The sequence below is a fragment of the Ambystoma mexicanum genome, chromosome 6q, assembly GCF_040938575.1.
Source record: "Ambystoma mexicanum isolate Mex_15411 chromosome 6q, UKY_AmexF1_1, whole genome shotgun sequence".
NCBI lineage: Eukaryota > Metazoa > Chordata > Amphibia > Caudata > Ambystomatidae > Ambystoma > Ambystoma mexicanum.
Genome location: NC_090937.1, coordinates 703,993,751 through 704,017,750, shown reverse-complemented (window position 1 = coordinate 704,017,750; position 24,000 = coordinate 703,993,751). Strand labels below are relative to the sequence as shown.

The 24,000-nt window shown below is 46.1% G+C and overlaps 1 protein-coding gene across 1 annotated transcript in view; it reads left to right on the top strand.

Moving 5' to 3' along the window:
- ABCE1 (ATP binding cassette subfamily E member 1) overlaps positions 1-24,000 on the top strand; it is a 670,940-nt gene that overhangs the window by 206,571 nt on the left and 440,369 nt on the right. The window contains exons 3-5 of the mRNA XM_069631213.1: positions 416-501; positions 10,878-10,975; positions 22,668-22,785. Of these exons, the coding sequence (XP_069487314.1) occupies positions 416-501; positions 10,878-10,975; positions 22,668-22,785 (302 nt within the window). The remainder of the gene's footprint in view (positions 1-415; positions 502-10,877; positions 10,976-22,667; positions 22,786-24,000) is intronic.

Here is a 24,000-nt window from a genome sequence, read left to right as displayed (position 1 = left end):
AGAAGCACAACCTGTTTGTGGAACAACCAGTATTCTGTTGGGGGCACTCTGGCCTGGTCTTGAGCACAAATGCCTCGAGTTAAATCACCAGTGAGGCGAAGAAGAAGCTGGTGTATACCATGAGGGAAGGGGATGGCAAAGCAAAAATGTCTTGTGACTTGCTTAGTCATATGAGGACTTGCATCGTAGCAAGTGAATTACTTTAAGGCAAAGATGAATATCTGATATTTTGGCCCTTAGACATGAAATGTATTCCACACCCATGTAAGAAGTATACAGAAAAGGGGACTGTAGTCGCTACTAGGAGTACCCCAGCATTTTGTCTGGGGTCACTTGTGTAGCTGTGTTTTGCAGCTCTGAACAGAGCATCTCGTTGGTGTGCATCCTTTTTTAACCTGTACATTTTCTTTTACAGGAAAACTGTGCATAGAGGTGACACCCCAGAGCAAGATTGTTTGGATTTCGGAAACACTTTGCATTGGTTGCGGCATTTGCATTAAGGTAATGGCTACAGATTGTTTTTCCTATTTTTTTAATTGCATTTCACACTACGGTTTGACGTTTAGGGGTTGTGCTATAGGCATTTTGTATTGGCTAACCTTTTGAGCGCTCGTCTAGTTCCCCCAACCCACCCCTATATTTATTTCAAGGGGCTTGGGTGCTGGGACAGAGCCTGGTGGTTTCATTTCTTTGGGGGCAGAGGAGACACAATTGGAGACGGTGGGTAAGGGCGTTTGAGGGAAGAAATTGGATGCAGGTGGTGTTACTACAGTTTGAAAACTATGGTCTGTGTATTAAACACATTGTGACAATTTTTTGCAACATATGGTCAGTGAAAACCTTTTAATCGAAAGAGTTGAGGTGAATATATTGCTGCAACCACACCTTTTTGAAATTCAGTTAAAACACTTAAGTTAAAATGACATCATGGTGCTGGTTTAATGCAACAAAGCATTTGAACTTCGTCATGTGTTGGACGATGTGCCACCTTAGCTAAGAGTCTTAGCACAGCCCACAAGCACTTTCATCACTTATGACATCCTCTGTGACATCATTGGAAAGGTAACTACCAGTCATGGTAAAGTTATCACGTCTCTTAAGACATAGTGCATGTGAATAATGCTGGAGCGCTCCTCGCACTGTGCAGAAGATTATTTCATAGATAACTATTTGAATATCAATATTTTCCCAACATTGTAAATGATAGAAAAACATTAGAAAATAGTTCATGCTCCTGACAAACTTCAAATTAATGTACACCTGAACGGAGGTCTACGACCTTTTACTCCAGATGTTTTGGACTAAAACGACCATCATTCTTAGCCCACATAGTCTATGCCCACATAGCCTATGAATAGCCAAAGGTTGCAGACCCCTGCACTAGAAAGAGTACAACTTTGAAAGTTTCTACTCGTGTCATGATAACCCGTTTATTTGAAACCTGTAACTGTATTGCCTCATACCTGACGTGACTTTTAAAGGCCTCCTCTCATAACCCTTACCTTGTGACATGGTCGGGGTCTGTCTAATTTGGAACCGTTGGGCACAGGGCCTCAAACCATTTTAGGGTTGGACTTTATAAGAATTAAGGAAGCGGTTGTGTGTTGATTCTAAAGTGTAATGTCTATTTCTTAGCATATGACTACTTGCATATGTTTCACTGGTCATTGAGTCCTATGCTACCCCTCTCGCCAAAGGGTGATTGTGTGTGTGTATATATATGTTTTATGAGGGTTTTTGTGTGACAATATTTGCCTAGTATTTGAATCTGCTTGGTGTGTAAATGCTAATAAATAATTGTATTTTATATGCAAGCCTATCTAAATGAAATTACTGGTGTTTCGGCCTTCAACGGGTCTTTTTCAAACCTGGGCACTCGAAATTGATGAATTGTGCACTGATTATGTACAATAACAATAGAAAACATAATGTTATGACGAATACAAGATAAATTTACAACTGTCCATTCCCATTATTCACATAACCAAGGTATTATGTCAAAATAAAGGTGAAAACAAATAAACAGCGAGGGAAAAAATGGGAAATAGAGGGGAACGGACAAAAGGAGAAACACTCATGAGTCACTGCTTATAAAGCATAGAGAAAATATTCTACAGGTTTGTGAACTAATACTTATATTGACCTCTTACCCCATTCGTGATATCTGTGCAATGTGGTTTGTTCCGAATGGCGTAGTGGGTCATGATTTTGTTAAGGTGACTGTGGTTGGAAACAACGTGTTTTCCATAAGAAAATCAATCGTGGGTTTACTCACTGCAAATAAGATCTGGTATTTGCCAGTTGTGTGATCTGAAATACTTGGCTGTGTTCCCCTGACGCCTGCAAATTTCATAAATGTTGTTCCTGACCAATTGCTCTTGCACTGAAAGCATTGTGAAGAACGGTTTCCTCTAATGGATATCTGATTTGCCATAGTTTGAAAACATTGCTCTTTTGCATTATGTATAGTTGCCTCACATTTCTTAACATAACTTAAAAAAGGGGGTTGAATTTAACTAGTATCGCAGTCTATGGCTAAAACTTTATAGTTAAGATACTCCCCCAGGGCTATTGAAAATAATCATACAAATGTATGATAAAACCATAGGCCAGGTAAGATTGAATAAGGCCTACTCTGATTTGTGTTTTATTAGAAAACACAACTGTAGGTTTACAAAGGGTGATGAATGCCTTTGAGGTGTTTGCAAACAAGAATTGTTTAAGAATAAATGTTGGGAAAACCGATGTGCTGACTTTCACCTCCAAAAATATTCTATAGTTGGAAACAATTGGACAATGGGTAATGCCAGATTTGAGTCTCAGACCTCATATAGCTTGGGTTCTATGTTTCCGGTTCTATGAGTAATACCAATATAACTTATTTTAGACATCAAATTGAGTTATTGATGGGGGGGGCAGTGTTGCGCACGTAGCAGGATGCATCCAGCCGCGTGAGCCGCGACGGCTGAGGCCATGAATCTGCAGAAAAACGATAAAACTGTTCGATTCATCTTGAATTTTTGGTAATGCGCGTCTGATGATACCCCCCCGACACGGTGGCAAAAAATCAGGGAAATCGGCCCAGGAAATCATGAGATACATCGACCTAAGTTGGGGTCCACGTGTGGCGAGGAGCGCAGCCGAAGTGGGTGTGCTATCCAGGGTGCCACCATTGCCGGCCCATTACCTCACAGACTGGTGTTCGCTGCTACTACTGGCTCGGGGCCGCGAACGAAGAGGACATCCAGGCACGGGAGGGGAACTCACCGAGCCACCACGAGCTGACGCGGGCTCTCCGGGCTACCCCGTTTAGCGCCTGCAAGGGATATACAGTGTGCCAGGGACCCGCTGTGAATGCTCCCGGAAGCGTGGTAAGGTGCACCTTGCTTGCTACTTTGGGCATATTCAGATTGTCATCCCCACCGAGAGGGAGCCCCGTGCCCGCACTGGTAAACCCATTACTGCTCTCTCCCTGGAGTGCTGAGAGCAGATCGTGGGGCACCTCTCCAGCCTCCAAGACGAACCCACCCCCTCCATCCTCCAACCAGGAACATCTAAACACTCTCCAGCCCTCGCTGACGAGACCTGTAGGTCCAGGTGCCATAAGTGACAAGGCTCAGCCCTGAGCCCGAACCGAACTTTAGGCTTCTATAGAGCCCACGATCACCGTTGTCTGCACCGGGGAAGCACAGGGATACTGCACACTTGGTCCCTGCCGGCTCCAAAACGGTTGACCCAACTCGGTCTGAGCACCAGTGGAGGGCGCTGGGGTCCCCCTACGACCGAAAACTCACAGTAAAACATAAAGGAATTGTGTGCTAAATCAATAGTCACTGCCATAACCCAGGGGACGTGGTGCTCTGCAGAGACTGGGTGCGGAGCCCAGTGTGTAAAACCCCGGCTGGAGCTCTACACGTCACACTGCAACTTGAAAGTGTACCTCCACAGAAAAACCCAGCAACATGCTACAACGGGCAACACTGCACAAGGATCTGGAATACGGTCTGCAATTCCAGTCATTACAGGCAGTGCTAGTTATATTTGGTGAGATCATCACAGGAAAGCTCACCCGCATCAAGGCAGATGCCCCCAGGAGCACCCTATGGACAGTCTCCACATTCAAAACGCACACAGATTTTGAAGCAGAACATCACGTCATGCTGCCCAGATGAAAATAGAGATCAGACAGTGCAGTAGCAATAATAAAGTTACGTCTGGCCACAACCTAGCACTCGGTGGGTCTCGACCCCTCCTGTGCACATGCAGTCGGGCGGGCTCTGGGAGAAACCCTGTATCACGCACAGCTGACACCAACAAAAACATTCATATCAATAAAGGGAGCAGGGCGGTCAATGCAGAGTGCCCTGGACACAGAGCCGTGTCGCCAACCCCCAAAAGTGGTTTTAGTTTCATCTGAGAGAAGATCACAGGAATAGTCGCTGCAGGCAACAGTCCAACAACACTACCGAGGAATCATACTTAACAGGGGAATGTGAGACCATCCTGCCAAAAGATACCAGCACATGACTAACTTGCATAAAGACTGGTCCCCTCAATGGAACCCTATCAATAGACTCCATATTCGGAGAATACAAAGACAGTAAGGCAAATCAAGCGAACAAGCATCCACTGTGAAACAAGTGAGAAGACAACTTGACAACGACGACATTACCGCGTCCATCAGTGACCAATATCGTGATAGACCTGGAATTCTAGGCACAGAGCAGCCGCTCTGGACGTGACGAGGAACCGAGGTTGGGCCCTCTGGTGGCCTCACGGACAGCTCACTTAAAACAGGAAAGGAATAATGCCAAATAGCAGGCAAGCGGCCGATGCCCAAAGGCGCAGGCCCAAAAAAGAGTAAAGGAGCCATAGATACATTTACAATTGTGGTAAAGACATGGAACGCAGCAGACATGACTACGGAGCAGCATCCCCGAATGCGATGACCGCCCCAATGACAACAATGGACCTTTAGGCAGTCTTCACGGCAATGTAACAGGGCTTCACGGCTCTAAACGATAAACTGGACTGGATCAACGTAAATGCGGCATCTATTAAAAACCAGTTAGAAAAGGCCACCGGCTACATCACGGAAGCAGAGACTCGCATCAGCGCTACTGAGGACGCATTGGAAACGCTTCGCAATACAGTGACGGAAATGGCAAAGGACCTAGGAATGGTGAAGCTCAAGTGCGAGGATTTAGAGGCCAGATCACGCCGCAACAACATTCGTATAATTGGCGTTCCAGAAGATGCTCTCAAAGGACCGATAGAGCTTGTGGTGGAGAAACTACTCAGAGACCTGCTCGGAGACCCAGGCTGGTCACCCATGTTTGCTGTGGAGAGGGCGCATAGATCATTAGCACCGCGACCCAAGCCAGGGACCTACCCCAGACCTATCATTGTGCGAATGATGAACTATAGGGATAGAGACCTGGTGCTGAGAGCTTCGAGAGATAAGCAGGAGCTGAAGTGGGAGTCCAGTGTGATTTGTATATTCCCAGACTACACGCACGCTGTTCAGCAAGAGAGAGGCTCTTAGTAAAAAAGAAATGCTTCCAGACCGGAAAGTCCCTTATGCTATGCTGTATCTGGCCAGACTCTGCATGCAACATAAGAATAAAATATATTTCTTCATGTTCCCTGAGAAGCTGCTAGCTTTGTGGAAGCGAAATATCCCAATGATGCCGAAACAAACACCAAACGGTGCGGAATGTTCCGCAAACAAAACACCATGATATGGAAACTGCTATGCTGAACACTTGAAGAATGTATCCCACACAAATTATTACCAATCACCCACGCAAGACAAGTGCGAGATGGATAAAAGCATGTTTTTATTATGTGTACAAGTAACCACCAAGTTTGTACTAGTACGGACAGAAGTTGCAAGTTGAAGGCCTCGGCCGCCGCAGCAGAAGCCCTCTGTTGCAGGTGCACAGCTCTGGATATGGGAAAGGGCGGGTGGGCTGATGGGGGAGACATAGTTGAAGTTTGGGAAACTATGAGGGTTGGGGAGGGGGTAGGGTATGTTAAATGGGGAGTTAAAGTTAAAAATGCACAGGTACATATGGACGCAATGCACAGACACAAATCAAGGAACAGACACACCACACATCAATTATGCAGAATAATCACAGATGGCCAAGACGGCGAATGATAGTATTTCCCTGTTGAGCTGGAATGTCCGTGGGCTTGGGGCATCGGTTAAGTCAAGGAAGGGTAATGGCTTATATCAACAGGTTAGGTCCCCAAATAGTATTCTTAAAGGAGACCCATTTAATGGGGCACCGAGCACAAAAGATAGCCCCCGGATGGGGCAAACATCGTTACTACACAACGTACTCCAGCAGGGCCCGGGGGGTGCTGACACTGATGCATAGATCCATCCCATACACACATTACAGCACAGACAGTGACCCCCATGGTCGCGATGTCCTGGTAATCGGCAAACTCTAGGAAGAAGAGTTGCTGCTCATAAATATATATGGTCCAAATGTTGATGACCCAGACTTTTATTCAAAACTATTTAGGAAAGGTTCCAAATACCCCACAGCCCATATAATATGCAGGGGCAACATAAACACCATTCTAGATACGCATCTAGACCGCACATCGGATAGCCCCTGGCCACTCACAAACGCTGCCCATATGATACATACCCACATGGTTGACTTGGGCCTACGGGATTCATGACGCTCCCTACATGGCACGTATTGGGCCTACACGTTTTACTCATCAGTGCATGATATGCACTCCAGAATAGATGTCTGGCTATTATCCCATAGAGTGTTTGGTTGGGTAACCGAGGCTAAAATGCACCCCAGGACAATGTCGGATCACTCACCGATCCAGATCACACTAAAAGTCCCCAAGGTGGCATTACACAGGCCCCAATGGAGATTCAAGGCGACGGCTATGGCGGACCATGTATACAAAACCGTGTTGACTCGTCATATTGAGGAATATTTCGACCATAATGAGGGTACTGTTGAGAGTCAGGCAACACTGTGGCAGGCTTTCAAAGTAGGGGGGTCGCTATGTCCAGAGTTCGGGGTATTGAAGGACATACGTAGGGAGCTGAAGAGGTGTGAAGTGAAAATAGCGGAGCTGCAAGAACAATATGCTATGGTCCCCTCCCCCCAGATTAAATTGAGCATTAAAACCCACGTGGAGGAATACAGGGCAGCGGCAGACAGGGAAGTTTGCTACTTTGACAGACACGCTGCGGCGAGGCGTTATAGAGTGCAGGAACGACCCGGTCGGCTTCTGGCCAGGATGGTGAGAGGGGAGTGTGGGACCACGAATATCCCCTGTATAACAAGACCCACAGAGAATGAGATGGATGAGTACCTGGCCAAGATACCTACAACGTTGCTGTCCCCCGCAGCCAGGGAAGCCTTAAAAATCCCGATCACCCAAGTTGAAATATTGAACGCCATTAAAACGCTCCCCAAGGGGATACATGCTCACCTTTTGTTAGGCAGAATTGCATGGAGTACCCTCGGCTGACCCCTCGGGACCCAAATAGGGGTGCGCGGGGCGTAGAAGAGCTCCAGGGCACGGTGTTGGGGAGAATTCTCAGAAATATGCTAATTCCCTCTACCTTAGAGACCCCCCAGCAACTTTTCTGGATTTTGAGGACTTGATTGTTTTACTTGGAGACTGTGTGAGCCTTTTTCCCACTCTCTCATGTACTTTGATGTGTGTTTATACACGGTTTCTTTTTGGTTATGGAGTGTAACCAACTCCATAGGCATCATCTTTTACAATTGTCACAAAGCACCTTCAGTGCAGTGCCACAGGGAAGTCTTTCAGATTTCCCAAGGTTTAAATACCTTCTCTGGGATCAACTACTGTTTCCCAGAACAGTGGAGTGAAATTGACTTCACTTAGTCCTGTACCTTTCTAGACCCAGCACCCAATCTTATAATAGAGTGCTGGAGGGTTACTTAGTATCCCCTATGTCTAGTTACTCATTTAACAGTCAAATGTTACCCTTTTCTCTCAGAATGGCTGGTGACAGTGGTTTTACAATGAACTACCATGATTTACCTCAAACTGTTCGCAGCTCCGGTAACGTTAAATCGCGGGAGCCATGTGTTAGGCAGAATTGCATGTAGTACCCTCTGACCAGCACATACAATTAGAACTACAGGTGTAAGCAAAACCAACCTTTGGTATAAGTCTGTACTACAGTTTTGTGGTATCGAGCTGAGCAGCCAGGCTTATCTCAAGAGGGAATGTGAGCAGTATAAGGATGTTACACAGCGGTCTTACAATCACAGTGATTCAAGTAGACACTACACTCGAGATTTCTTATTAAAACACTTATTAATTTATTACACAATCATTTAGAAAACATTCACTAGAAAACATTCACTATACACAAACGCACTTCAATACCAAACCAATAAGTTTCTGAGTAAATTAGGCCCCCCTGAAATAGGAGCAAAATGGCATTTCAGTTACTTTGAATGGGAGTAAAAAGGCACACGTTAATAGAATAGATCACAATTACTTTCTTAGGAAGTGCAAATAGTTTCAGTTCACTAGAGGACTCTATTCAGTTCAATAGGCCAAAGTCAATGGGCTAGCGTCTTGGATAGGAAAGAGCAGTTTGTGTAGTAAACGGTAAAGTCTTTGCCAATGTTCTCAGAAGTAGTTTGTACGAAAAAGAATCATATGTTGGGTCACAAGCTGATTAGGTCTGCAAGTTGGGAAAGTTTCACGAACTTCCACCGTGAGAGGTCACCGCGAGAGGATAGTTCTCTCAATCGGGTTGGCACAGTACCTTTAATATGAAGAAAAAGATGCAGCTGAAGACGTTGGTTCCTGGCAGTTCCTGCAGATATAACTGTCCTTGAGCCTCAGTTGAGGGGACAAGAGGGAGGACATCGGGGGACTCCTGCACTGCATGGGGACGGGGGTCAAACAAGCTGGCAAAAATGAAGATCTTCGGTTTGAGTAGCTGTCGTCAAGCACACAAGCTGGTGTCCTTCCCCCCTGGTTAATCCTAACCAGCTCCAAGAATGGTATCCAGGTGGTTTACAAGTTGATTGGTCCCACCAACTCAAAGGAAGACTTGTCCTTGAAGGGGCTCCTCTGTCGAGATGAACTTGGCGATTTGGACCTGCAGCAGGGTTTCACTGGGCAAACCAACAGTCCAGTAGTTGCAGCAGCCGTCCTCTTCCAGCTCGTCTTCAGTTATTTCGTTCCAGTGGTCGACTCTGCCTTCCAAGCCAAGAGGCTCGCCTTTTTAAACAGTTTTCCCCCATTCATTCCAGCCTAGCTGCCACTGACCCGGCAGAGTGCATTTGGGTCTCCCAGGAGACTAAGCACAGGGAGTTTCTGGCACCTCCCTCTCTTCCTGCCCACCCCAGAAGCCAGAGGCGGTCTTCAGTCCTGTAGCCTGCCAAAGGCATAGAAACAAAGGGGCCAAACCTGGTTTGGTGAGCAGAGACAGACTCTAGAAGGACCTTTCCAAAAAGAAATGGCAAAAAAAGACTGGGGCCTATTTAAACAGAGGGGCTTAAGGCACCATCTTGAAAAACATGACTCTCGCAATTTTTAGCTACCAGTGTTTGCGGTTGGGAAAAATCATGGTAGTACGTTGTAAAACCACTGCCACCAGCCATTTCGATGCTACGTGAGTATTTAGACACAGGGGATACTACGTAACCCCTCCAGCACTCTATAGGAAGATGGTGTGTGCTGGGTCTAGGAATTTAAAAAGCCTAGTAAAGTTAATTTAACCTTACATTCTCTGGGAAACAGTAGTTTATCCCAGAGAAGGGATTTAAACCTTTGGGAAGTCTAAAGACATCCCTGTGTCACTGCACTGAGGGTGCTGTGTAACACACATGAAAAGATTCCTATGGAGTTATCTTAAACTCCATAACCAAAAGAAATAAACACAGAAAACAAACAGTTTTAAAAAGTACAGAGTCCCAAAGTTCAGCAAAAGAGCTGGGGGTCTCTAAGGTAGAGAGGAATTAGCACATTTTGAGAATTCTCTCAAACACCTTGTCTGAGGCAAAGCTGTTGCTGTAGCTTTTCAGAAGTATGTACCTCGGGAAACCATTGCTAAAATGGCCACCTGGGCTTCTCTCTCAGCTTTTTGTAAACACGATTGTCTTGACCTCAGTTCACAAGCAGATGCTCAGTCTAGTCGGGCTGTTCTTGGGGAACCACATCAAGTAAGGGAGTTTTTCCATCCAGTTCTATAAATCGGTTCATGTGAATCCCCCACAAGTATGGAGGAAAGGGGACTGGACGTAGGAGTAAGAGTTACTCACCGTAGTGACTAACATACTCCTAGTCCCTAGATCCCTTTCCTCCATAGGCCCGCTAAAAAGTTCCCTATTGCTAAAATATCTACCTACCTTGGTGATAAAAAAAAGACTGAAAGGCTATTCGCGGGGCTCAGGAAGGCTGGCTAAAGCCACATGTGCTTGCCCCGCGTAAAAATAACAAATGGCACACGTTTTTCTTTTAATGCTATCAAAAACTGCTCCGGTCCCATCCCAAAAGACAGAATATCCTACAAGTGTGGAGCAAAGGGGACTATGGACTAGGTCTACGTTAGTCACTACAGTGAGTAACTTGGTTTATCCCGACAAGGAAATGTTATGAGGGTTGTTTATACATGCTTCTGCCCAGACTAAACATTTCACCAGCATATCATTTATGATGGATTTATCGCAATGTTAAGTGAATATCATTTTGTTTACTTAAGCATTTTCTGTCCTATCATGTTGAGTTCAACTACTATCCTATAACGGCAGAGTGTACAGATTTTCACTGAATGGATTCTCTCTTCTAAAGGGATATTTTTTACATTGTTTTTTACTAACACACTTTTTCCGTTTCAGAAATGTCCATTTGGAGCCCTGTCCATTGTCAATTTGCCCAGTAATCTGGCAAAAGAAACCACTCACAGATACTGTGCCAATGCCTTTAAACTTCACAGGTGTGTATGTACTTTGTTCTTATCAATTTGCCATCAAAATATTGTGAAGTAGATAGCTTAATGTTGCAGCATTACTGGCATGGGCAGAAAAATCTTAAATTATAGTGCTGTTTAAATGCATATATGCAGCATAGCATTTTAAGGAATGGCCAGAAAATGGAGGAAACCCAGTTTCAGACGTGTCTGGCCAAACATTGAATGTTCATAAAACGAAGAGACCTGTTACAGTGGTCTATTATAAGTATGGATGCAGGAGCTCAGAGTGGTTCTGGGGTGATGGGGTGGAATTTTCATAAGAGCAGTGTCTTTGCCTGACCTAGGACTACTGGGGCTTACAGTGGACCCTCAGAAATAACCAGTTCAATAATCACTGTAGGGCAGAATTCCTTTTTTGTGTTCTGCTTTCCCATTTTATGGGACCCTTTCCCTTAAACATGTTGCTTTTTTCCCCCTTTGAGTTCTTGGATCCCTGACTTATTTGTGGGTGAATGGCCTCCTACTGAAGTCACCCTGCCACTTCATCGCTTTGAGTATACAAACATATGGTTTCTGGGACAGTGTTTAAGCCCCCCATTTTGGTCCTACAGTGATTCTAGGACCCCCTCATTGGTTTTAGGGAGTAGACCGGTGGCAGTTGTAATTTACTTTGATTTTACCAGTGGTGCAACCACATTTCCCTAATTTAATTAGCACAGTGTACCTTTTTTGATGGCTGTTAGGGTGCTAATGTTTTTTTTCTATGTTCTGATCTCAGCCTTTCTGTTTTGTGCAATTACTTTTGTCTTGGGAAATCACGGAGAAGGAATAAAATGGCTCTTGTGTGCACATCGGCTCACTCGGGTACTGCCTTACTCTCTCAGTAGTTTAGCCTGCTTTAGTTTAGTCCCTGACCCTAAACATGGGAACACAATGTGGATCAGGGTGGTGGTTTTTTGGGCCCGCCTAATTGTCTGGCTGCAAAAACCTTTTGTGTGAGTACACTTTTGTGATTGGAGGGCTGTCTTGGGCCAGACAAATTGGTGTTTGGGTACATCTTTAGGGGACTCTGACTCTTCCTCATTTCTGCTCGAAATCTGCATGGGATTAGGTTGCTTACTGTTATCTTTGGGATATTTCTTCTCCGTGAAAGATAGTGAGCTAAATACTCTGGGTAAGTCTCTCGTAACCAGGACTAATGTCTGGCAGAGGGACTCCCGGGACCCCCCTTGTTAATTTGCATATTTAAGTAACTTTGGGTATCACCCTAAGTTACTAGGGTAATCCAGATGTGGACCCCTTGCTCACTGTCCCGGGAGGATAGCTCAGCGGCAGCGTGCGCGTCTTGGAAGCAAGACGACACAAAGCAACACAGGTTCAATCCCCGGGTCTGCGCTTAGAAACCTCTGGGTGTTTAAGCGCGTTATAAATACGTAACTAAGACAAAAAAAAACCACAATTAGCAACTAAGAAAAACAAACAATTCTTGTAACAGCGCCTCGATGCCTGCGGGCTGTGTGAGCGCTTTATAAATGTAAAAAAAAAAAAACTATTCTTGGAGAGCCACAGATCCACCCTACTGATGAGGTCCAACCAAACTGAAACATGTCTGGGGTTTCTGTTGGTACTCTTGTTCAGAGGAGAATTGCCTAGCATGTCGGTGCTGGACTGCCCCAGGTCAGGACAAAGACTGATATGTTTGGGATATTTCTTCTCCGTGAAAGATAGTGAGCTAAAGACTCTGGGTAAGTCTCTCGTAACCAGGACTAATGTCTGGCAGAGGGACTCCCAGGACCCCCCTTGTTAATTTGCATTAGGTTGCTTACCTGTCTGCTGGCTTTTTATTTTCCTTTCAACTCGTCTTGCTCCAATATTGGAGCCATGTCTGGTCATACTGGCTGAGCCTGTTGGGATTGTTTTTCTTAAGTCCATCTAAGTAAGATTTTAAAAGACTATCCCTTGGGCAATACAGAAACTGCGATTCTTAGTATAAGACTATGCTACTTGAGGTAGTGGTAGCTATAACGGAGCAGCCATGCTTATTTTGGGAGAGGAGAGAAGGCTGTAGGAAGGTACAACAAACTTGTAGCATACATATGGTCCAAAGAAACCCTTAAACACTGACATATTGTACAAAATAATTTTTTAAAAATATATATATATTTCTGAGGCTTGTGGAATCTGCTTAGATCACATGCTGTGCATAGGCCGACATCTAGTGGAAGCTGCGGAGTATTACAGTTTGTTTTTCGAAACTCGAAAATGGGCGTCGACACAGGCGTGCCAGTAATACTATCCCTAGTGTGACGTCCACTGTACCCAAGATCCCTCACGCGTCTAGGATCCTCAGATTGTTTTTTTCCGCCATACTGGTCGGAAGCATCTTGCGGAGTTCCCTGGCCTTAGCCATTGCTGTTATTATAATTATATTCTTATTCATTCCCTTCCCCACCCCAACGTCGACCCTCGACCTCGACGACGGCTGGAGAAGTCATCGACCGTCGACTGCTGCACGACGGATCTGGGCCTCGGAAGGCCGCTGGCCTCGGCCCGGGCCTAGTAGGCCGCTGGCCTCGGCCCTTACAAGTAGGGAGAGTGGGGGGTGGTACATACTCTTCACTCTTGATATATAGTTACATTTTATATATTCCTACACTTAGCAGCCCGCTGCCTTAAGGTGCGTATGGAGGGTACCCCTTTTCAATTCTGCCCCAAGTGCAATCGCAAATACCCTTGGGTCGACAGGCACGCCACGTGCAATCTCTGCTTGCCAAGGGATCACCCCGAAGCGAACTGCAGAGCGTGTAGTAGGTTTAAACCTAAGACACTTAAGGACCATTCGACAAAGCGTTGGGCCCACCACGCCAGACAGGAGGCCATGGCAGCGGAGGGCGCCTTCAGCGATGGCAGCGACGCCGTACTTTCGGACGGCGAGGGCATTACGGCGTCGAAAGACAGCCGGCGAGCGCAGGTCCCCGACCTCGGAAGGTCGTCCGGCAGGGCGGCTATGGGGAAGACCCCCGGCGACGCAAGCGCTACACACCTAACACACACTAAACACACTAAGACCAACCGGACCTCGACAACGTCGACTTCACGGAAAGAGGCACAAAAAGAACGGTCCGACTCGGTGTCCTCTGGGCGCTCTCGATCGAGATCACCTCACGACGCAAGGCAATCATCCACTCTTGCCAAGAGTGCCTCGCTACACACATTAACGGAAGTTCGATCGTCGGGAGACGAAGACGACTTCCACCCCCCAGGCCGCGCTCCAAGATACCGAGACCGCGGTTAACACCAGTGAGGCCCCACGAAAGCACACAGATACCTCTCCAGACCCTCGGCGCCAGGCGTCGAAAGTCTCTGGGGCCTCCAAGGGACAGGGAAAACATTTTTCCACGCACGGGGAGGGGGGGAAACAGCGGAAAGCACAGCCTTCCACTCCTGTAAAGCCATCCTCTCACCCTAGGCAGACAAGCAAACACAAGTCTACCCTTGAAAAGTCCCATAAATCATCACCTACTAAAGTAATACCCTGTTCCAGGGAATGGTCCAGTGAAGACATAGACAGGGTTATGTCTAGGATGTCTTCCTTGGCTGATTTTTATGATAAGAACCCAGAACATTTTCTTTCATATAACCCTCAAGGGGCCACACCCTCAGGCTCCTCCGATCCTATCCCGCTAAGTAAAAAGCCCCGGTTCGAAAGACCTGAACCCTTCGAGGTTCAGCCTTACTCCATTCCATATTCTACTCCACTCCCCAGTTTCCAGGGACAAGTTTTCCCTGAAGAGGACCAGGAGTTTGAATTTATGGAAGAACAAACCGGGACAGATTACCTTGCAGAGGATGAGGACCTGGAGGAGGGAGAAAATGAGCAGGAAATTTACAGAGTAGATTCCCCAGTACAAAGCGAAGCCCCAGTTACCGACTCTCCAGTTGATAACCAGCCCCTCCTCAACGAGGTTCTCGCTCGAGCAGCGGAACATTTCCACATCGACACCCACGGTGTACAGGAGGAAAGGGACTTCGCGGAGGAGTTTGTAGGAGAAAGGAGACCGGTCGCTCAGACCATCCCTATCCTCAAGTCCATCCAACGAAGAATAGATCCTTCCCTGGTGAATCCTAACCTCACCAGAGCTGTCAACCCCAGAATTGAAAAGATTTTCCGGGCAGCCCAGTCTGACCCTCTGTATATAAGGGGACATCTTAAACCAGATTCCCTAGTGGTTACCAACACTAGAAAAAGGGCTGGCACGCCCTTATCTTCATCAGAAGCTCCTCCCGACAAGGAGAGCAAAAAACTTTACGGGTTTGGCAGGAAGGTAGCCTCAACGTCCGCCTACCAAGCAAGGATTGCGAATTCCACCACCCTGTTGGCTAGTTACAATTGCCATCAATGGGAAGAAGTCGCGGCGCTCATTGCCTCTGCTCCAGAACCGTTAAAGGGCCAGCTGGCTCGGATCTCGGCAGAGGGGAGAGCCGTGTCTGGTTGCATTTTAAAAGCAACTTTCGACGCCGCTGACAACGCAGGGAGATTGATAGCAGAGGGTACTGTTATCAAGAGACATGCGTGGTTACGGCAGTCGGGATTCAAGACAGAAACCCAGGCTTCTTTAATAGACAAGCCAGTGGAACCCGACCTATTGTTTGGGAAAGCGGTCGAAGACGCACTTAAAAATGCCAAAGATGAATATGAGACTCTCAAATCCCTTGGCCAGCTTACCAACAAACCCCCTAACCAGAGGGGGAACAGTAATTTTCGTCGCCCACGCGGCCAAAATTCACAAAGAGGCAACTATGCCCAGGGACAGGGTACACAATGGAATAACAACCAGCAGTCTACCCAGAGTTACGGCAGGGGTAACAAGAGAGGTCGTGGAAGAGGCAGAGGCAGCCCCAACAAGGGAGGTGGCACGCCTCCACCAAAACAGTGACGCTCAGTTCAGGGTCCCTTGTCACGCAACCCCAGTAGGGGGACGCATTTCCACCTTCACCCAAGCTTGGGAAGGGATCACCTCAGACAGATGGGTGCTGTCAACAGTATCCGCAGGATATTGTATAGAACTACTGCAGCGTCCCCGGAACCATCCTCCACGACAAAGAGTGCACTCCCTAGAGCATCAAAGGATCCTTCTCGAGGAGATCGCCATTCTGCTAGAAAAGGACGCGATAGAACTCGTCCCAGGACACCAGGTAAACAAGGGTATATATTCAACTTACTTCCTTGTGCCAAAGAAAGATTTGACAATGCGCCCAGTATTGGACTTACGGCCTGCCAACAAGTATGTCAAGCCCCAAAAATTCCGTATGACCACGCTACAAGAGGTAATCCCCCTCCTAAAAAAGGGGGATTACATGGCAACCTTGGATATGAAAGATGCTTATTTTCATATTTCCATGCTCCCAGCGCACAGAAAGTACTTACGCTTCAAGGTGGACAGTCGCCACTACCAATTCAAGGTACTGCCCTTCGGGATAGCTTCAGCACCAAGGGTATTCACCAAGGTACTGGCGGTGGCAGCTGCACACCTACGCAGGGAGGCAATCCCGGTGTACCCTTATCTGGACGACTGGCTCATAACGGGGGAAACCCCAGGAATTTGCAGGTCGAACATTCAGAGGACTATCGACCTCCTCCACGAATTAGGCTTCTCTATCAACGAGAAAAAGTCAAGTCTGGTGCCAAGCACCTCAAAACAGTTTCTAGGAGCTATCCTAGATACTCAGAAAGGATTGACCTTCCCTTCGGAAGAGAGAATTCGGAATATACTTCTGCAAATTCCGCATTATCAGTCAGGATAACAGTACGCAAAGCTATGCGGTTACTGGGCATGATGGCGTCATACATTTACCTGGTCCCCCACGCGCGTCTGCGCATGCGTCCCATGCAAGAATGGTTGGCGAAACAGTGGTCTCAGGCAAGTGGTCAGTGGGACGATCTAGTGGTCGTTTCGCCAACACTCGTACAGAGCCTACACTGGTGGACAAGAGAGAATCTCGCAAAGGGGAAACCCTTTTACGATCCCGAAGTACAAGCCGTGGTGACTACAGATGCATGCCTGACTGGGTGGGGAGCTCACCATCTCCACCACACAGCTCAGGGTCTCTGGTCTCACTCAGTAGCCAAGAACCACATCAATCTGCTAGAGCTTCTGGCAGTATTCCGAGCGCTAAAGGCGTTCGAGCCCCATCTACTGAACTTGTCGGTGCAAATCAGGACGGACAGCACGACAGCCATGTTCTATCTGAACAAGCAAGGGGGGACTCGTTCGCCAAATCTGTCCAAGCTTGCCCAGAAAATATGGATATGGGCACTCAGACGGAACATCTTCCTGTCATCACAACATGTTCCAGGGGAGCTCAATTCCCTAGCGGATGCTCTAAGCAGAGACTCCCTCCCAGAAGAACACGAATGGGTCCTTCACAGAAACGTAGTAGAAGATCTCTTCTCTCAGTGGGGTTTCCCCACTATAGACCTATTCGCCACAAGCGAAAACAAACAATGCCCAGGATTTGCATCCAGGTTCCCCCAGCCAGACTCCCAAGGGAATGCCCTGTGGATGAACTGGTCAGGGATGTTTGCGTACGCTTTTCCACCAACTCCTCTCATCAGGAAAGTGGTGTACAAAATGAACAAGGAATCGATGACGCTCATCCTAGTTGCTCCCATGTGGGCGAGACAACCATGGTTTCCACACCTACGCAGGATGGCGGTGTGCGAGCCCATCAGACTCCCAGCCTGGTACAACCTACTGTCCCAGCAACAGGGTCAAACAGTGCATCAGGAACCCAACTCTATGAACCTAGCAGCATGGCTCCTGAAGTCATAGAGTTTGGACATCTCAAATTACCACAGAGGTGTATGGACATTCTAAAAGAGTCCAGGAAACCAAATACAAGGCACTGTTACTTTGATAAGTGGAAAAGATTCGTTATCTGGTGCCAGAATAAACAAATCAACCCGGTTGATTGCACTCCTTCCAACGTTGTGACATACATGCTCCACCTGCTGGATGCAGGGTTGGTTTTTAACTCGCTTAAAGTACACCTGGCAGCCCTCTCGGCTTACACCACATCCCATAACAAGGTCTCATGGTGGAAAGTACCAGTGGTTAAAGCCTTCATGGAAGGAGTAAAGAGACTTCACCCTCCTATTTCGAACCCACCGCCAGGATGGGACCTCAACGTGGTGCTAGCTATGCTCATGGGACCCCCATTCGAACCCATGCATAAAAGTAGTCTCAAACACCTGACTTATAAAACGGCCTTCTTAGTAGCCATTACCTCCATAAGAAGGGTCAGTGAAATTCAGGCTCTGTCAGTGCAGGATCCTTTCTTTACTATCCACAAGGACAAACTGGTTTTACGCACACACCCTAGGTTCTCACCTAAATTCATATCCAAGTTCCATGTAAACCAGTCCATCGAGCTTCCGGCTTTCTTCCAAAACCCGCAAAGCTCGGCTGAGGTGAAACTACACACCCTAGATGTGCGTAGGGCGGTCCTATACTATGTAAATAAAACCAGACCGCTAAGGAAAACAGATCAACTGTTTGTTTCCGTAGCTACAGGCAGAGAGGGGGATCGCGTCTCTAAGGGCGCTATCTCAAAGTGGATGATCAACTGTATACAGCTGTGTTACTCTCTCTCTGAAAAGACTCTGCCTTTTACGCCAAGGGCCCACTCTACTAGAGGCATTGGTGCCACTCTGGCTTTCATTGCAAATGTTCCCCTCGACACCATTTGCAAAGCAGCTACTTGGAGCTCTATTCACACTTTTACTCAGCATTACTGCATTGACACTCATTCCAAGACAGATACACAAGTGGGACAAGCGGTTCTAAGACACCCGTTTGCTCATGACCCTTCTCACATCCCACCTCCTTCTTCTGGTACTGCTCGCTAATCTATGCACAGCATGTGATCTAAGCAGATTCCACAAGCCTCAGAAGGGATACATTACTCACCGTAATCGTATTTCTGATGCTTGTATCTGCTTAGATTCACATGCGACCCACCCTTCCTCCCCTCCGAGAGAAGGCGCATGATTGCTTGTAGTCTTACCTTTCTGTCTATCTGCTTGGATTATCTGTACTCACGCTACTCCTCATGCTTCCTCATGTCAGAAAAAATACAATCTGAGGATCCTAGACGCGTGAGGGATCTTGGGTACAGTGGACGTCACACTAGGGATAGTATTACTGGCACGCCTGTGTCGACGCCCATTTTCGAGTTTCGAAAAACAAACTGTAATACTCCGCAGCTTCCACTAGATGTCGGCCTATGCACAGCATGTGAATCTAAGCAGATACAAGCATCAGAAATACGATTACGGTGAGTAATGTATCCCATATATAATGCATACACACACACACGGGCAAAGAGAATTCTTTAGAATGGTAAGTACTATAAATCATAAACACAATATAAAAACCAACACAATACTACAGGCAAGTAAACCAAAGTATGTAACACATTTAGAATGTCAGTATGCAATTCAAGGTAAGCAGACACTATGGGTAGTAAGCTGTTCCAAGCAATAATACAGTTATACTACTAACATTACTTACTAGAATAGTGGAACACAATTCAAATGTAAGTAAATAACTTTGTAATACTTTTCAGAATGATATCAAGCAATTCACAGGAAAGTAATGACTTAAACATATTATATTGTATTATTATGCAGTTCCAGCACCAATAGATATGAAGTAAGTACTTTGCAACGCTAGTTAGTTTCTTTACATAGGCCTTATACTTTAGCAGTCCTTCCCTAATCTAGGGCAGGAGTGTTTTGAGGCAGAAGGGGAATCCTGGTGGTCCAGGGGCCAGCTGTAGGCAGAACCGAAATGGGCACAAACTTAAGTCAAGAGTTCCAGAGGATTTCTCAGCTAACAAGTAACAGACTTTAGAGTTGGTAGAAGTATTCGGGGACTTGGTAGAAGAATCTCTATATGTGCTCCAGCATTAAGCCTGGTCAAATGGTTTGGACGAACTCCCAAATACACGAACCACCGTAGCCACAGAGCAGCGGCACAAAGACTATTACCTCAAGCCACAGAGTACAAGTACCTCAGCACTGAAGAAAAACTTGCAGACTGACACATTCACGATGCAGCAGCACAGGTGCCAGTCTCTGGGTTCTTGGTCGTGGTGATGAAAAAATGGACACTGGATGGGAAATTGAAGCAGCAGTCTAGTGAAAATTCTCCCAGCGAGGATTTATCAGTGCTACTTGCGACTCAGTGGAATTGGCACCCTTTGAAGGTACCAAATGAAGAACTGTTGTCGTCTGATCGATTTGCCTCGTTATCTCGGTCCAACACTCTGGCGAGGGGACTGCAAGGAGTGCATCCTTGCTTCTGGAGGTCCAGCAGAAGTCCACTGAAGTTCCAGCGAGATTCGTTCACAGAAAGACGTTGGACAGCACTCTGCCTCAAGATCCCAGGTTATTGGTGGTTTGCAATCCAGGAAGGTCCTAGCTCGTCGTGGGAATGGCTCGAAATGCAAGATTGGTCTCACCATTGTAAGGGTCGGAGTTATCTTCAGGACTCTATCGCATGGAAGAAGGGTCAGCACAGGCAGACGCCAAAAGGTCCCAGGGGACTAGGGCACGGTCAGAAACAGCGGTGGCTGATAGAAAATCAACGGCAGGAAAGGACCATATCCAAAGGACCCAAAGAGACGACGGGTAGGGAAAAGTTTAAATGAAGCAATGACCAGAAATGACTGGTTGTATTCTAGAAGAACAAGATTCTGTGGCCAGTGCTAGCAGGAGTGCAGCAGACTGGAGGAAGAGGGCTGGCAGGTAGCAAGAGAGGGTGTGGGAGAGGGAAAGTGCCATGGAAAAGGTGAAAGAGGAAGGAGAAATGAAAATCTCGGAGGAGTGGGTGGCTTGCTTGCTGAGCGAGGGTAGAAGAGAAAAAGGTGAATACCCTATAGGTGTAAGGTTGGAGAAAAGAATGTGGGGCACAGTGTACTGACTGGTGAAGGGACACCTAAGCAAATGTGGGTTAGAACTCAGTAATAATGGTCTTATAGAATCCCCTGGCAGATTTGGGTGAGGCAAGTCTTTACAACTGGCGACTCCTCAGTACTGCTACGTGGACAGCCAGCATACGGGTTATATGCTAGTCATGTAGAGTAGAAGATTCTAACTTTTCAGACAAGAACAGAGGGAGGATGAGCAGCAGAATCTAGGTACCCGTCAGACCGAACATTGCCAAGGGAGACCATAAAATGTATTGCACACACTGGGGAAAGAGTGAAAGGAAGGCAAGACTGGGTGACATTTTGAGACTGCGAGAGGAATAAAAAAGCCAGCCATAAAGCTTGGTGGCGGTCATAGATTTGGGTTGTAGAAGACATTATTGGCGCACTCGGCAGGAAGTTGAGCCGAGGTAGCTCAGCAAAGAGGCTTTACGTCAAGTCTCCCAAGTGACTCTATAGTTTTCCAAAGAATTGTTACATAATCCTACTTATTGATGTGGCCCAAATTCATATATTGTGCAACACGACAGGAATGTTGGTCATTGATGTCACAGAGATTAAGTTTGACTTTTACCAAAATAAACACCTCCAAGAAATTGGTGCATTTTGGGCAAACAAATCTGGAGACCTTCCCGATTTTAATAACAATGTATTATTTATATAGCGCCTTCGCCAAAGCGCTTTACAGAGAAGATGTATAAATACAATCTCACCCAAATGAAGTTTCTCCTCATTTATCGACCTCTGCCTCAGAAGGATGAAAAATTGGGTTGGCCTTTCTGGTATTCAGACCTGCAGATCTCACACAGATTGCAGCAGCAAGCGTTCAAATCGCTGAGCTCATAGCGGCAAACTTTACTTTCAAAGCCATAATTCTTGCCCTTTCCTCTTTGTGTCCTTGTGTCATTTGCCCCATCTTTCTTCTCCCTTATCTACTCTTCTCACCTACTTCTTCTCAAATCCCACACCCGCCTCTTGAACACTGGCTGTGGTGAAATCTCTGGTTGGCGTCCCACCCCGGGTTTAGAGGGGCCCCCCCCCCCCATTCCTTCTGGACATGGTCCGGTGCCTAACTCTCTCACAAGTGAGAAACTGTACTTTTTATAATTATTTTTAATGGATTTCATAAAACTATTTCCAAAGTGGATTACAGTTAAGTAAATATCCATCCCCTATTTGCCGACACATTGTGAATAGGCCAATTGATTCTGCATCATCATGCCTGAACATCCATTGACATACTTTGTGGGTCACCTTTAAACCCTTTTGCTGCACCAGTTATTGGGGTGAATTAGAGTAGTCCGCAATTTGCATGATTTTTATCAGCATTTTATTGTTGTATGTGGTTCCTCGCGCTGTCAATTTTTGACTGCTTTTTTTACTTGCATGTCATTTTAAATAAACACCATCATACACAGGCTCTCCTATTTTAGATTGAAATTGTTCCTAATAGACAAGATGTGTTTGTGCTGCTTAGAGCTGCAATACAGTTGTTTTTTTTTTATTTATGTATTATTTATTTTTTATTAAAGAAAGGCAGGATTTCAGGTTTAACCAAAATGTGTCCTGAAGTAATACCCGTAATGTTCTTTTTCTCAGCTGGACATTGGCCCAAGCCAGGTTCAAGCCCAGCTTTTCTTCACTAAATTTAAACCAATTTGATTGCAGTTCATATAAAAACAAAATAAATTGTGTTGTAATTATGCATATTTGTGTCTTACAGGTTGCCTATCCCCCGTCCAGGTGAAGTGCTGGGCTTGGTTGGCACCAACGGTATTGGGAAATCGACCGCTTTGAAAATTTTAGCAGGAAAGCAGAAGCCAAACCTTGGGAAGTATGATGTAAGATTTAGCTAAATAATAAATGTTAGGTAAATTTGCTTGGGCCATTTTAATAATAGGGGTTTACTAGTGTCAGCAGGCGAGTGAAAGCAATGGTACAAGGCAGATGGTGCATCTCTCTATTCCTCATTGAAATTGCATTTTTGGAAAGTTGTGTGTGCTTGATTAGAATCACATTCTGTGCATATTCTGTAATCCATTGATTGGTCCACAGTATTTCAAGGTGTTTACTTCCAAAGTAAAAATAGGTAGCTAAAGGGGAATTCATAAAGCTGGAGTTGACACCCTCGGATTGTATTTTGTATTTTTTTTTTTTTTAACCAAACAAATGTATGATGTGGATGGAGACCAAACATCTAAAAAACACTTACTGGGTCCTGTGAGAAACCTGAAGGTGTCTCACCCGCTAGTCCCCGGTGTTGGGGAGAATTCTCAAAAATGTGCTAATTCCCTCCACCTTGGAGACCCCCATCAACTTCGCTGGGTTTTGAGGGCTTGATTTTTTTTTTTTTAACCTGGAGAGAGTGAGACCCTTTTTCCCACTCTCTCATGTATTTTAATGTGAATTTTACCGCTTTCTTTTGGTTATGGAGTCTGACAAACTCCATGGACATCTTACATTGTGTCACACTGCACCTTCAGTTCAGTGGCACAGGGTCGTTTTTTTTTAGTTTTTAGATTTCCCAAAGTTTAAATACCTTCTCTGGGATAAACTACTGTTTCCCAGAGCAGTAAAGTGAAATTGACTTTACTTAGCATTGTACTTGCTAGACCCAGCACACCCCATCTTACAATAGAGTGCTCGAGGGGTTACTTAGTATCCCCTGTGTCTAAATGCTCATGTAACATTTTTGTTGCCCTTTCCTCACAGAATGGCTGGTGGAAGTGGTTTTGTTCCAAACTACCATGGTTTGCATTTACTGCGGCTGTTCGCAGCTCCGGTAACGCTAAACGCGGGACCCATCTTTTTCAAAATGGCGCAGAGCATCTTTGACAAAATGGTCCCCGGTCTTCTTTTTTCACCATGTCTTTGTGGAAAGGTCCTTCTAGAGAGTTTCTCTGCGCGCCAAACCAGGTTTGGTCTCTTGGTTAATTTTGCCTTTGACAGGGTTTCTGAGCGAAACCCGCCTCTGGCTCCAAGAGTGTCTGGGGTAGGCAGGAAGTGAGGGAGGTGCCCGAACTCCCTGTGCTTAGTCTCCTTGGAGACCCAAATGT